The sequence below is a fragment of the Heterodontus francisci genome, chromosome 3 (genome assembly GCF_036365525.1).
Source record: "Heterodontus francisci isolate sHetFra1 chromosome 3, sHetFra1.hap1, whole genome shotgun sequence".
NCBI lineage: Eukaryota > Metazoa > Chordata > Chondrichthyes > Heterodontiformes > Heterodontidae > Heterodontus > Heterodontus francisci.
The window spans coordinates 29,573,620-29,589,543 of NC_090373.1; the positions used below are offsets into that span (position 1 = coordinate 29,573,620).

The 15,924-nt window shown below is 41.4% G+C and overlaps 1 protein-coding gene across 1 annotated transcript in view; it reads right to left on the reverse strand.

The window, feature by feature from the left end:
* Positions 1 to 362: 362 nt before the first annotated feature.
* The window catches only part of lyst (lysosomal trafficking regulator), a 419,684-nt gene continuing 404,122 nt past the window's right edge, over positions 363 to 15,924 (reverse strand). The window contains 2 exon segments of the mRNA XM_068020720.1: positions 363 to 1,660; positions 7,212 to 7,283. Of these exon segments, the coding sequence (XP_067876821.1) occupies positions 1,522 to 1,660; positions 7,212 to 7,283 (211 nt within the window). The 3' untranslated portion in view covers positions 363 to 1,521.

Sequence of the window (15,924 nt, forward strand, 5' to 3'; positions counted from 1 at the left end):
GCGCCGCGACGACGACGAAGAATTCCAACCTACTTCCTTCTGTGTCTGCCCCTGGAAAAATACTCTCCACCAATGGTTTGGCCATTCACTGCCACATCTGGCAGGACCACATAAAGCACTACTGGATTCTCCTCTCGTCTGGTGAGATAGAACTGGGTATTGTCAGCATACGTGTGGAAACTAACATTGTGTTTTCAGATAATGTTGCTGAAGGGCAGCATATAGATGAGAAATTAGAAATTTCTAAGTGTGAGGAACACTGGTTTCATGAATGTTTAAGTTGTTACATGTTCGTAAAGTTTTAAATATCAGCAAAACAAAATGAATTCAATAAACGGTTGAGAAAAGAAAGGTTTCCCAGATAATAGTTAATTTAATGTTCAAATATTCATCACAAATACTTTGTACACATATATAAGGAATAGAAGTACAAAAGACAGCAAATGCTCACTTTCAAAGTCTGAGGAACACTGGTTTCATGAATTTTTAAATTAATTTAATGTTCGCTAAAGTTTTAAATATCAGCAAAACAACTGACAAACTAGATACTCACTTCCTCCAAAATACTTTCAAAATGCACATTTTCCAAATCTTTATTTTTAAATATTAAGAACAGTAATCAAAAGACAACTTTCAGAGGGAAAGTAGCAGTCTTAAAGTTGGGACCATGTGCCTTCCAGTTAAATAAATAGTCATGTATCTATATTTAACACATGAGTGGGTAACAACCTAATTGACACTAGTATTGTATCTTCAATAAAGCCAACATAATTTTGTGTAGAAACTCTCACATCCATTCATGTTAAGAGATTACATGCATCTTTTCATGTAATCTGGCAAGCACTAATCCTTCTCTCTCAATTTGAGGTCTGCTCAATGTTAGTTACAAAAAGTGACTGGAAGGGAACAATCTGCATCGTATCAAATTATTAAGACAGAATTATTTGCAAGAAATGGTATGAGAAATGGCAGCACTTGCAAAGATGAACTGTAAACATTCAAGGCAGTCAGAGATAGATGCTGCGTGCACAAACATTGGTTTAAGGTGCTTTTATAATCATTATTCCATGCTCGTGAAGTAACTGGTTCCATTATTCTTGTACTTCATTAACCTGCTTGGTCTCATGCGCGTTGTATGCAAAACTTTATGTAGATTCTGAAGTAGAAAATATTGCACTCTGTAAAGTTAACAACCAGACGCATTGCATAATTTACATCAAATTGAAATTGGTACAACTGAGTTTTAGCTTGCCAGATCAGACCTGGCAGCACTTTGAAGGACTGCATTTGCAACAAAGTCAATGGACAGGAAGGTAGCAGACTGTAATGAGGAAAACTGCTTCGCTGATCTGTTTCCATATTCCATCTTGTTCTGCTGATTGGTCATCCTTTGCATTTAGAGTATTTACAGCTGGGGAGGGCAACACTATATTTCCCCCATCTCTACCCCCTACCCCCAAGAGCACTGAAGGTTCTAAATGTGCACAGTGACTGGTATAAATAATTCCACAGGTTTAGTCTTTAGCCAGCAGCATAACTGCTTAGGAAGGAGTAAAACATAGGGAGCTTCATCCGCTGTTGGTCCTTACGACACCAAGCCATCACGGTGCCATCGTTATTTGCTGTGTACAGGTGATGGCCATCGCAAGAGAATGTGAGACTGTAGGATACAAGAGAGAATATAACCATTAAAGTCAACATCACTATCAAAAAAAAGGGACAGATGTTTAACTCAGGATCTTACCCAGCTTTTTGTTTGTCTTCTGACCTTCAGCACAACGAAAACTACAACTACAAATGTAACTTATTTTCCCCTTCCCTGATAATTTTCCGCTCTCCTGAAGAATATTGGGTCCTTGCTGAAGTTTGGTTTCACAAAGACTGACTGTCTCCAGTAATTTTTTTTTTTAATGAAGCTACACTTATACTGCATTTACACAGCAAGTTTTTCATCAGAGTGTATCGATTTTGCTTTGTGCAACCGCTAAATTTGCATTTAAGAGTCAGGGTTCAGAATGAAGCAGAGAGGGTTCCCTGGAGGAAGGAGGCTGAAACCACATAGATTTGACACTGCACAGATCTTATTTCATTTTACAAGCTTAGTTTAGAAAGTGCTCAGGCACTTTGGACTTGCTGGGTATTTGTTTAACTATTGGACCTTAGATTAAATGTTTGGCAGTGCTAACTGTGGGTCAGTGGGCATTCATCTCACCTCAGTCAGAAGGTTATGGGTTCAAGCCCCCCTTCAGAGACTTGGGCACATAATCTAGGCTGGCACTTCAGTGCTGCACTGTCAAAGATGATGTAAATGATCCCATGGCACTATTTGAAGAAAAGCAGTGGAGATCTCCCTGGTGTTCTGGCTAATATTTATCCCTCAGCCAACATCATTGAAACAGATTGTTTAGTTATCACATTGAATATATCGCTATGAATATATTACAACAAAGACTACACTTCAAAGGTACTTATTGGCTGTAGGGCACTTTGGGACATCCTGAGATCATGGAAAGCATTATATAATTGCAAGTTTGTTCTTTTTAGAGAATGGGGATTCCCCCATCACGCCCTGAACATTTAGGTTTCCAGCTGTTGGGTAACAGATCTGAACGTGTGTAAACAGGCATTGCAGAGCACTCTCATGGGTACCTGTTAAAAGGCAGGCAGGTGCCAAACAATGGAAGCATGGTTCAGCCTGCTATCTAAACTACAACCGCCATTGTCAGATTGGTAACTGCACCCAAAGACTTTGCTGTAATTGGTGAATTGAGAGACTGAAGTAAGGAAAGAATAAAACCTGAGATTCAGTCAACATCTGTCATTCGCACAACTAATAACGATCTGGAAGCTGGTCATCTGCATTTGTACTTGCGTTAAAGGAGATCAGGGGGAGCGGGAGAGAATCAACAAGAGAATAAAGATGGCATAGAATGACAGGATTCATGATCTTGCCCACAATTTCCCCTCAAACACCCAGAGGCACTGAATGGAGGCTACACACTTCCTCAATGGACTGAGAGAAGGAACTGAACGACCAGTCACATCAAGCCACTCTCATGTGGTGGCAGTGCTCAAGCCTGTGGTCTGAGGTGGAAAATTGTATGGAATGGGAAGATGAAAGAGAGCAAATAATTACCCCACCACAAAAAAGGAAAATTCAAAATTAAATGTACCTATTACAGATATGGAAGCCATCTTCCTCACCACTGAAATCTTGGAGTGCTAGTCTGCATTCCATCTTATACACATTTGCTCTATGTTCAGCTGCACTATATTCAGATTATTCTGGTTCAGTAGCTGAAAACAACTGAAACCCAGCAGTCAGTGGTAAAGGCCTGCTACCCGACCCGAACTCAATGGGATCCGGCGACATGTGTCGGGTTCGGGTCGCATTTCCGGGTCCAGCATTCGGACTTGGACCGGATTGGACACGCTCTATCACCACCTCAGGTAAGTGACTTTAATGTTAATTTACTTCTTGGACTTTAAAGGTGGTTTTGTTACAGTTAGTTTAAGTTTGTGCAGGTCAGGGACAAAGAGAAAAACGGAAGGCAAGTTAACTAATGGTCGGGTCGGGCGCGGGAAAAAATGGAAGGACTCGGGCCTGGTCGGGCTTGGGTCTCATTTGCAGACTCGAGCAGGCCTTCAGTCAGTGGTCACCAGAGTTTACTTACCCCTACCAACAGTTTGTGATTTGCCAAATGATCAGGTTTTTGTGCAACAACTTGCATTAGTATAGCACATTTAATGTAGTAAAATGTCCTAAGGCTCTTCAAAGGAGTATTATTGAATTATTGAAAACATTTGACACCAATCCACACAAGGAAATATTTGGCCAAGATTTTGGTCACTTGTCCGAAGAGGTACGGTTTTAAGCAGCATCTTAAAGCAAAAGAGGGGTAGAGAGGTGGAACGAATTCCAGAGCTTGGGGCCTCAGCTACTAAAGGCATGGTTGCCAATGTTGGGAAAATCAAAATTAAGGATGTACAAGCCAGAATTATAAGCACAAAGCTCAATTCTTGGCTACAACCTGCTGAGATTGGTTTCTCCTGGATACACACTGCATACTTGGGGCAACATTAGCACTGAATATGGCACTATCCACATTACACAGCACAGATGCATGTGTCCATGTGATGAAAACCACAGCTGCCAAGAATGAGGCATATTAATTTCATCATATGGATTAATTTTAAACTGTTGCTGGACTGAAAAGATGTCTTGTTTAAAGAGATCACAGCCGTGGCTGAAAACGTACTGCTCATTTGCATTCTGGGAGACAGTTGCCTGGAGAAGACAATGGAACTGCTCCCTGGTTCACTTAAATAGATGGATTTTGAACACAAGACATTGACTGTTTGAAAGCCAGCATTCCAGCCCCCTACTGAGGAAGTCTAAGATTGAAAGAATCCACCAAACTCGCCAGGCAAGTTGTCCGGAAAAAGTGTTAGTCACATGACTGGCCTGCTGGCCCAGGTTTGGTTTGAATTGTGTTCACAGAACAGTTTGAAATTAGATTGCAACTGAACTCGAAGGAAGACAGCATCTCCCTGTCTCGCTCTCTCTCACGAAAAGCAATGACTGCAACTGGATTTCAAGACGACTGAAAATCATTGAAACAAATTTGAAAGATTGTATTGGGCAACAAAATAGCAAGATTTACTTGCAACCAAAGACTTTACACTGAACTCAAAAGATAGTAAATGAACTCCAGCTACTGCTTCATACCTTTCCCCTTGATTCTTTCTCCTTTTCTTTTCATTCATTCATGGGATGTGGGCGTCGCTGGCTAGGCCAGCATTTATTGCCCATCCCTAAATGCCCTTCAGAAGGCGGTGGTGAGGTTGCCTTCTTGAACCGCTGCAGTCCATGTGGGGTAGGTACACCCACAGTGCTGTTAGGAAGGGATTTCCAGGAATTTGACCCAGCGACAGTTAAGGAACAGCAATATAGTTCAACGTCAGGATGGTGTGTGGCTTGGAGGGGAACTTGAAGGTGGTGGTGTTCCCATGCATTTGCTGCCCTTGTCCTTCTAAGTGGTAGACGTCGCGAGCTTGGAAGGCGCTGTCTAGCAGCCTTGGTGCGTTGCTGCAATGCATCTTGTAGATGGTTCACACTGCTGTCACAGTGCGTCAGTGGTGGAGGGAGTAAATGTTTGTGGATGGGGTGCCAATCAAGCAGGCTGCTTTGTCCTGGATGGTGTCGAGCTTCTTGAGTGTTGTTGGAGCTGCACCCATCCAGGCAAGTGGAGAGTATTCCATCACACTCCTGATTTGTGCCTTGTAGATGGTGGACAGGTTTTGGGGAGTCAGGTGGTGAGTTACCCACAGCAGGATTCCTAGCCTCTGACCTGCTGTTGTAGCCACAGTATTTATATGACTACTCCAGTTCAGTTTCTGGTCAATAGTAATCCCCAGAATGTTGATAGTGGGGGATTCAGTGATGTTAATGCCATTGAATGTCAACGGGCGATGGTTAGATTCTCGCTTGTTGGAGATGGTCATTGCCTGGCACTTGTGTGGCATGAATGTTACTTGCCACTTATCAGCCCAAGACCTGGATATTGTCCAGGTCTTGCTGCATTCCTATACGGACTGCTTCATTATCTGAGGAGTCGCGAATGGTGCTGAACATTGTGCAATCATCAGCGAACATCCCCACTTCTGACCTTATGATTGAAGGAAGGTCATTGATGAAGCATCTGAAGATGGTTGGGCCTAGGACACTCCCCTGAGGAACTCCTGCAGTGATGTCCTGGAGCTGAGATGATTGACCTCCAACAACGACAACCATCTTCCTTTGTGCTAGGTATGACTACAACTAGCGGAGTTTTGTCCCATTCCCAGTGACACCAGTTTTGCTAGGGCTCCTTGATGCCATACTCGGTCAAATGCTGCTTTGATGTCAAGGGCAGTCACGCTCACCTCGAGTTCAGCTCTTTTGTTCATTTTTGAACCAAGGCTGTAATGAGGTCAGGAGTTGAGCGACCCTGGCAGAACCCAAACTGAGCGTCACTGAGCAGGTTATTGCTAAGCAAGTGCCGCTTGATAGTGCTGTCGATGATACCTTCCATCACTTTAGTTATGAGTGAAAGTAGACTGATGGGGCGGTAATTGGCCGGGTTGGACTTGTCCTGCTTTTTGTGTACAGGACATACCTGAACAATTTTCCACATTGCTGGGTAGATGCCAGTGTTGTAGCTGTACTGGAACAGCTTGGCTAAGGGCGCAGCAGGTTCTGGAGCATAAGTTTTCAGCACTATTGCTGGAATATTGTCAGGGCCCATAGTATCCAGTGCCTTCAGTCGTTTCTTGTTATCACGCAGAGTGAATCGAATTGGCTGAATACTGGGGACTTCAGGAGGAGGCTGAGATGGATCATCAACTCAGCACTTCTGGCTGAAGACTGCTGCAAATGCTTCAGCCTTATCTTTCGCACTGATGTGCTGGGCTCCCCCATCATTGAGGATGGGATATTTGTGGAGCCACCTCCTCCAGTTAGTTGTTTAATTGTCCACCATCACTCATGGCTGGACGTGGCAGGACTGCAGAGCCTAGATCTGATCATTGCTTATGGGTCGCTTAGCTCTGTCTATCGCATGCTGCTTACGCAGTTTGGCATGCAAGTAGTCCTGGGTTGTAGCTTCACCAGGTTGACACCTCATTTTGAGTTATGCCAGGTGCTGCTCCTGGCATGCCCTCCTGCACTCTTCATTGAACCAGGGTTGGTCTCCTGCCTTGATGGTAATGGTAGAGTGGGGGATATGCCGGGCAATGAGGTTACAGATTGTGATTGAGTACAATTCTGCTGCTGCTGATGGCGAACTCAAAAGACAGTAAATGAACTCTAGTTACTGCTTCAAACCTTTCCCCTTGATTCCTTCTCCTTTTCTGTCTCTATCTGCATGTGTGTTCATTGCGTATGTATGCTAGCGTGGTCACATCTCATATTTTTAGTAGTTTTAACCGAATTAGAGTTTTAAGGTCAATAAACTTACATCTTTCTTGCTTAAATCTAAGAAAACCTGTCTGGTTGATTTCTTTGCCATTATAATTGGAGAGCAGTGAACAAGGATCCGCTGAAGGGAAGCTAAAACGAAGTGTTTTAAATATTAAACCCTGTAATGGTCAAACCAGGAAGTTAGTGTAAATTCATACTGAACCAGCTTTGGTTGATTTTTCACCATAGGTAGTATTTTGCTCAATCTTACCTGACAATAGGCCGGTTTGACTTAGGGAAGGTAATTTCTCGCACAGGTTTCAGGTCCCATGTACTCCACAGCCTGAATGACAGAAATGTTTAATTGCTATTTTGTTAACTTGACATTTTTTTTTACATGACAGTAAACAACTGCCCACAACCATGTGAGAAAAAGGAGCTTAGTGTGTCAGTAGGTGAAAAAACAGAAGCGCTATGTTAAACTCCAGAAAGCCTGTTATGGAAGGATAATGTTGGAGCCTATCTTTACTCAGTTTTTTATTGTACAAGGTAAAAGGATTACAAACATGTAGCTGTAGCTCCTCGCTCAAACCTTTCATCAGTCTCAGTAAATGTCTGCTTATAAGTGCTCAAGTAAGACCCCAAATAACACCCTCCACCTGCATATAATCAAACAATTAATACCCAATTAACAGATTCCCTTGTTTCCTTTATAATACAACATGGATTAATATGCTCAAAGACCATTTCAAAATAAATTCCATATTGGGTACAAAGTATTATATTGTACCCCAAACAATTTCTTTGTACTAGCATTTCTTTTTGTGAAACAATCCGATAGCTGATCACTTGCATCTACCCATTTAAGTTTGGAGATTTCCTTTCTCTCCAGCATTTGTTTTGATCCAGCAAGGTCAATACAATCTTTTCTCACTCACTTTTGTAGAGTGTACAATGTCTCGCAAAGAATTCAATGGGTATCCTATCTTCAGTTTGTTCCTTGTTTAGAATTTTACCCAAAATATCTGACAAATAGAACCCCATATCCACAGCCTCCACAAGACCCAGTGTTTCCAGAGCTAAAGTGCTTGTAACAACCGATTTTATTTTCTTAGCCTTCCAAGCTAAAGGACAATATTTCCCAGTTTCACCCATCAGAAATATTATGAAGCCAGTTGCACTCGAATACACATCAGCAAGTGAAGCCTCACCAAAAATTAGCTTAATGTTCTTTGTGTCACCTAAGGATGGGAACTTCAGTACACATTTCTCCAGATTTAGTTTTTTTTAATGCTTTATTTGCCCTTAAAACATTCTCAACTTTCAGCTCCAGCACATCAAAACCAGCATCAGGCCTAGTCTGAGAGCACAACCAGTTTAATTAACCAATCAAGCTTCACAATTGCTCAGTCTCTGCTTTAGATATTTCATCTTTCTGTGATGACCTAATATGACTAACTGGGATGGGAATAACACTCTCTAAATAGGACTGTTGATTTAAAGTTGTTCCAGACTCAGTTTGCTTAATATCTAAACCAATATATTTAAAGGCCAATAATTTGAGTTCAATAATTTCAGAGCATGACGGGCCCCCCCATTTTACTTTTATTTTTAGTTATTTTTTCTTTTATGTGTTTATTTTACTTCAGTTTGTTTCTACTTTGCCTACCCACTGTTTTTTTTCATGTTTGTGCTTGTGGCTGTTCTGTTTTCAGTCCATTTACACCCTATCTGTACTAATGCTTTGTCTTTCAGCACACCATTAACATATTGTCTGTCTTTGCTCCATGAACTTCTGGTCAGCTTTTCTGTGACCTTGTCCTATCAACATCTTCTCTTTTGTTATCTCTTGCCCCACCCCCGCTTTACTTGCTTAAAATCATTTACATTTCTTATATCTGCCAGTTCTGAAGAAGGGTCACTGACCTGAAACATTAACTCTGCTTCTCTCTCCACAGATGCTGCCAGACCTGCTGAGTATTTCCAGCGTTTCTTGTTTTTATTTCAGATTTCCAGCATCCGCAGTATTTTACTTTTATTTAAAGGCCCCACAACCCTGACTTCCAATATTAAATTCTGCCCTAATCTTATTAACATATTTCTCAAAATCCACAGTACCACCCCATAAGAAATCATCAAATTGCATCATGAAGATGCTTGAAAGTTTTCTTTTATGATACCAATAAAACATTGCAGGATCTGCTTTTATTTGAACGCAACCAATTTTCAACAAAACAGATCTCACCAAGAAATACCACACCCTGGAAGCATCATTAAGGCCATAGACACATTTGTTCAGTTTCTGTAGTTTTCCTTCTGCATCTGCTGCCTCTTTGGGTGGTTTCAGAAACACCTCTCTGAAAAGTATCACCCTGCAGAAATGTGGTTTTTATATCAATGGATTGACACTCCCATGAATATGTGGCCAAAAAAGCTAAAAAGATTTTCAAGATTACTTTTCCAGCGTTGGGAGAGTCCACTCTAACATCAGTATCACCCAGTCAAAACCCCTCACAATTAGTCTCGCTTTAGCCTTAAAAGTTTCATCGGGAAGGACTTGATCAGTACAAATCCATCTATGTGACAAGACTTGCTGTCCCCTATCTGGTACCTCAGAATAAACTCAAAATTCTCTCCAACTCCCTAATTCCTTATATTTTGCTTCTCTTAGTTTATCCTCAAGTTTACTGGCGGCCACTAAAACTTCATGGTCATGAGGATTTCTGCCTCTAGTTCTATTCCGAGACTGCTCTCTGCCTTTGTTTCATTGTGGAATCTGCTATGGCGTCTATTAGCACTTTGATGTTTTTTGGGACTACTGCTAGAAGATCTCCTTTGCACATCATCAGAGGCTCTTTCTCCAGTATGTGATCACTTCCTTACGCATGAGCCACTGTTAGAACTTGCACTGCGCTTTCTTACCCTCCACTCTTTCACCCCATTCTGCCAATCCATGGACCTCGCTTCTTGGCCATCATCTTGAACATTTAACCAATATTTAAACTGACCTGTAGATTTTCCTGCACATCCCACAATTGTTGCATCCCTCCATCTATTAGACCCCTCTGGAATATATGTTACTTTAGTACCTACTCGGGGCAATTGGCCTTTGGATACTTTGGTGCGCATCATGATCCCTCACATCACTATCCAACCCTTGATCTACCTCATTCTGTTCCTCCAGACTGTCATCACAAAACACATGAGTATTTGAAGTACAAGGTGCATCGTTTCCCTCTATCAACTGCTCAAATTCTGAGATTCTGTAATCAGCCCCGATCAATCACGAGGAATGAACCTTAACAGTTTGATTTCCATGCTTGGTAATTACTGTCTTACCATCATGATCGATTACCTTACCCTTCCATTCCCTATGACCCTCTCTTTTATAATATACCAAATTTCCTGAATTAAGTTCCGCCTCAGGTGGCCTTATATGATGCCTCAGAGCTCTCCGAATTTTCTCAGACCTCGGCCATGATGAAAGCCCGTCTCCCTGCAAGTAAAGCATTCAAATGTGCAGAAAAATTGAACTAATTGTAGTACCTTCTAGAACAGGAGGACTGTCGCACAGTACAGAGGTAATTTGGGATTCTGCCCATGGACCAATTGATAGGGACTATATCCTCCAACCATCTGAGGTGAATTCTTGGCATGAACCACCCATGCCAGGGCAGTTGTCAAGCTGCAGTTTGGCTGGTCAGCTAAGATTTTATGCAGCATTTCATCAACCACTGTGTGATTCCTTTCAGAGCCCATTGCTGACAGGACTTTCAGCTGCAGTATTCATAACCATAATGTTCATGTTTTCACACATGTCTCTGAACTAGTCATTGACTAATAATGGAGGGAAATTTGCCAGAGGTGCCCCAAGTCCAGTCCCTACCCATTTCTCCATAATTTTGTATATAATCACTCTTTTGTGCTTGCTATTATTGTAGCAAGACTAAATCTAGTTGCTAGGTCTATAAAATGTAGAAGGAAAATATTCTTGTCTTTGTTCCACACCTTTAAATCCATGGCAACTCCCTCATTAAAATCATGTGCCAATGGAAGGCTGACAATAGGATGAGATGGTGCCCTCCGATACTTTTTACAGATTTCACACTTTTCACTAATCTCTTCTATTATCCTCCTCTATTCTTCATCAATCACACCTAAATCCTTTAGCAGGGTTTTTAATCTCTGACCAGAAGGGTGAGCAAATTGTCTGTGTAACTTTAAGACCACTTGCTTTTTGTCTCTGATTCTTAACACCTGATGCCATTAATGCTTCTCTAACACTCTAACTAGAACATCAGGTTTTGTTAAGTGTACAATAATGCCCTGACTGGGTAAACTGCAAATTCTCTGACTTTCCAAGAACAATTGTCTTATCATGCTCCCTATCAAGTTTCGTTTGTGGCTTTTTCATTGAAGGCTAACGCAACAATAAAGGTATTTCACTAGAGACTACATCAGCATTGATAAAGTGGCTTATTCCAGCTACCTTACGTGGAATTACTACTCTCTTCAGTGACTTCAATGTGTTGTCATCACCAAACCTAAAACTGGTAATACTTTTATACTCCTTAACCTTGCATTGATTCTCACTACTAAGTGAATCCAGATAACATTGTCACCAATGAGTTCCACTGTCGTCGTACAAGTACTATCCAATACAGCACAGTTGAAGGAATCTGCAACTAGCACATTCACCACAGGACTAGTACAGTTTGTTCAGATTCATCATCAGATTCATCATCAGTATCTTCCTTTTCTGCTTCAGCATTCTCTGTGTCGTGTGTTATTTCGAGGACTCTGCCGCTCCGCTTTGGGCAGTTCATTGCATAATGATACTTTTGAGTCACACCTGAAGCACCTATTAACTATTCCTTGGGCGTTCCTGGGATTAATTCGCCTATGATTGCTGTTCTAATTCCGTCTTCCACTGTGAGAGACCCGCTAAAGGTGCTTTCATCCTCATTCCTCCTGTCTTTAATTCGTCCATTGTACTTATGCCTGCTTCCAGTATCTGGAGCATTTTGAAATCTAATGAACATTGAGTCCTCTATTCTTTGTGTCACCACAGAATGCCCTGTTTATTCTACCAGGGCTGCAGGAAATGACTGTTTATCCAGGAATTTCTTGGACATTTGGTCCAACAGGGAGTCTTTGTCCAAGAACCAAACCCCAGTTAGAACCAGGAGCCTGTCCATATGCGACACCTTCGCACTATCTAGCAATTTGATTGCTCGCACTGAACCAGGGATCTCCAAATTGAATTTCCTCGATCTTCTATACAGTCTGTTAAAGTCCATGATGTATTCCTCCATTGAATAAGCATCTGTTTTTCGAAATCTATCAAAGTCTGACCATGCCTCATACACATTCAATAGGTCATCTTTCTTATAAATTTCATCCAAGAACTCGAACAACCCTTCATCAGTATCCAACTGATGAGCATCCAGTTCACAAAACAAGTTTACTTCTGGTAGGATGTGACAAGACCAAGGCTATACCTTATTTCCTCTTTGGTAGAGATGTAACCCATGTCCACATATCCACTCATTCTTTCATTGGTCATATGGTTCAGACTCAGAACATCGGAAGGTAATCATACCCTGACAATTTACACTTGCTTTCTGCCATTTCCACCCTTACTTCCCTAAGTATCCCCAGATACAGCTCATCCAGTCCTGGTGACTTATCAACTTTAATTACAGCCAGCCTTTCTAATACCTCCTTTATCAATTTTTAGCCCATCCAGTGTCTCAACTACGTCCTCTTTCACTACGACTGGGCAGCATCATCTTCTTTGATAAAGACAGAATGCAAAGTACTCATTTAGTACCTCAGCCATGCCTTCTCCCCTTTTTGGTCCCTTATCGGCCCGACTACTTTTAGCATCTTTTTACAATTTATATAAGATCACAAGAAACAGAAGCAGGAGTCGGCCATTCAGCCCCTTGGGCCTGCTCTACCATTCAATAAGATCATGGCTATATGATTGTGGCCTTAACTCCACTTTCCTGCCAGCCCTCCACAACCCTTTACTCCCTTGTAGATCAAAAATCTGTCTAAGTCTTGAATATATCCAATTACCCAGCCTGCATTGTTGTCTGGGGAAGAGAATTCCAAAGATTCACGACCCTCAGAGAAGAAATTTCTCATCTCCACCTTAAATGGGAGATCCCTTATTTTGAAATGGTGCCCCCTAATACTAGATTCCCCCACGAGGGGAACATCCTCTCAGAATCTACCCTGTCAAGCCCCCTCACAATCTTTTACGTCTGAAGAAGATCACCTCTCATTCATATGCCCAAAGACGACTTTTGGATCCCCTTTTATGCTAGCTGCCAGTATCTTCTCATACTCTTTCTTTGCTGCTCTCATTTCTTTTTTCACTTCCTCTCTGAACTTTCTATATTCAGCCTGGTTCTCACTTGTATTATCAGCCTAACATCTGTCACACTCACCCTTCTTCTGCTTCATCTTACTCTATTTCTTTTGTCATCCAGAGAGCTCTGGCTTTGTTTGTCCTATCTTTCCTCCTTATGGGAATGGACCTCGACTGTATTCCAACTATCTCCTCTTTAAAGACAACCCATTGTTCCGTTAAAGTTTTGCCTGCCAATTTTTGATTCCAATTTACCTGGTCCAGATCTGTTCTCACCCCACTAAAGGGCTGGTCCAGTTAAGTTTTCTGGTGAATGGTGACCCCCAAGATGATGTTGGTGGGGAATTAGATGATGGTAATGGCATTGAATGTTTAGGAAGGACAGGCAAAAAGGAAAAGGAGGTGGTGTTGCACTAATAAGGGATGGGATCAGTACATTAGTAAGGAAAGATCGCAGATCAGAAGAACACAATGTGGAATCTGTTTGAGTGGAGCTAAGAAACCGCAAGGGACAGCAAACATTGACAGGAGTTGTTTATAGGCTACCAAACAGTAGTGGTAGTGTGGGGCATGGCATTAATCAGGAGATTAGCAAAGCATGTAGCATGGGTAATACAGTAATCATGGGTGACATCAATCTGCATATACACTGGGTAAACCTAATAGGCACTAATGCTGTGGCAGACGAGTTTCTGGAGTGTGTTAGGGATAGTTTTCTAGAGTATTATGTTGAGGAACCGACTAGGGAACAGGCTATTTTAGATCCAGTATTATGTAATGCGAAAGGGCTAATTAATAATCTTGTTGTAAAAGAACCTTTATATGATAGAATTTTACATTATGTTTGAAAGTGAGGTAGTTCAATCTGAAGCCAGGATGTTAAATTTGACCAAAGGAAATTATGAAGGTATGAGGAGCAAATTGGCTGAGGTGGATTGGAAAAATACATTAAAAAGTATGACAGTACATAGGCAATGAATAGTCTTTAAAGAATTATTTAGTTTACAGCAACTATACATTCCTTCAAGGCACAAAAACCCCAAAAGAAAAGGCAGTCAACCATGGCTAACAAAGTAAGTTAAGGATTGTATAAGATTAAAAGAATAGGCCTGTAAAGTTGCCAGAAATAGTAGTAAACCTGAGGATTGGGAGGATTTTAGCAGAAACCCTCAAAGGAGGACCAAGAAACTGATAAAGGGAGAATAGAATATGAATGTAAACTAGCAAAAAACATAAAAACAGACTGTAAAAGCTTCTATAGATAAGTAAAAAGGAAACATTTGGCTAAGAACAATGTGAGTCCACTACAGACCGAGTCAGGAGAATTGAAAATGGAGAATAGAGAAATGGCATATGATTACTTTGTGTCTGTCGTCGCTGAGGACGATACAAGAAATGTCACAGAACCATAGAAAAATTACAGCACAGAAGGAGACCATCCATCATGTCTGCACCAGCTGAAAAATCTAGCCGCCCAATCTAATACCACCTTCCAGCACCTGGTCCGTAGCCTTGCAGATTACAGCACTTCAGGTGCATGTCCAGGTACCTTTTAAAAGAGTTGAGGGTTTCTGCTCCACCACCATTCCTGGCACTGAATTCAGACACCCACCACCCTCTAGGTGAAAAAGTTTTTCCTCATGTCTCCTCAAATTCCATAAAAAATAAAAAAAGCTTTTCTTTCTGAACAAAATATTGGTATTGTCGTGTTCATCACTGAAGGGACAGTTTATGCAACAACAGCTGGACTGCTGAATTCCTATCTTGGGAGGACATTTTTTTCCATCAGACCACTGTGAAGACTTCAAGCCACCTTGGACTGTTTCGACATTGGAAGACTCCATTCGTCAGGAACGTAACTTGCAAAGACTTTATTTTTATTTTTTCAGTCAGCTAATTAAAATTTGAATTATTGTTAATTTTAGTATATGTATGCGAATGCGGGGGTTAGATTTTTAAATAAGTTATAAGGTCTTTAGACATTGGTTTATCTTAGTAGTCTTTAAGATTTTTTTAGTTCTTTGAATAAATAGTTAATTTGTTGATATGTAAAGATACCCGGTTTGGTCCGCTTCATTCGGGGGCTACTAGAGGGTTCAATTTGGCTGCCTTTTCCGATTTGGAAAGCTTAAAGAATTATACTGCGACCTGTGGAGCAACGGGACTGAATTAACAGTGAGTTGCTTCCACCGCGGTCCTGTGCGGTCGTAACAGTGTGGGATGGTGAGGATAGAGATTCCCATGGGAACATCAGCGCAGCTCAGCCCCCAAGCTGCTAGTACAAGAGAGTCTGTGCCAGAGATCTTATCCCCATTTTTGGAAAATCCTGTCTGTAGAATAATTATGTGCACTGTGTGAATGGGCCACGAAATACCACAAATGCATGAATATTCATATATATATATCTACCCACACACTCAATGTAAATGGCAACCACATAGTTAAGGAGGTAGATTTTTGGATGATATATTAGTTAAACTCTCTTGCATTCCACATGGGGAGCCAAGACCAAGTGTACTTTCTGGATAAGGTAGGATCAGAGGCTGGGAGATTATTTGACCAGGGCACGGACATAAAATACAGGCCACATTTTAAAGTCAAACAT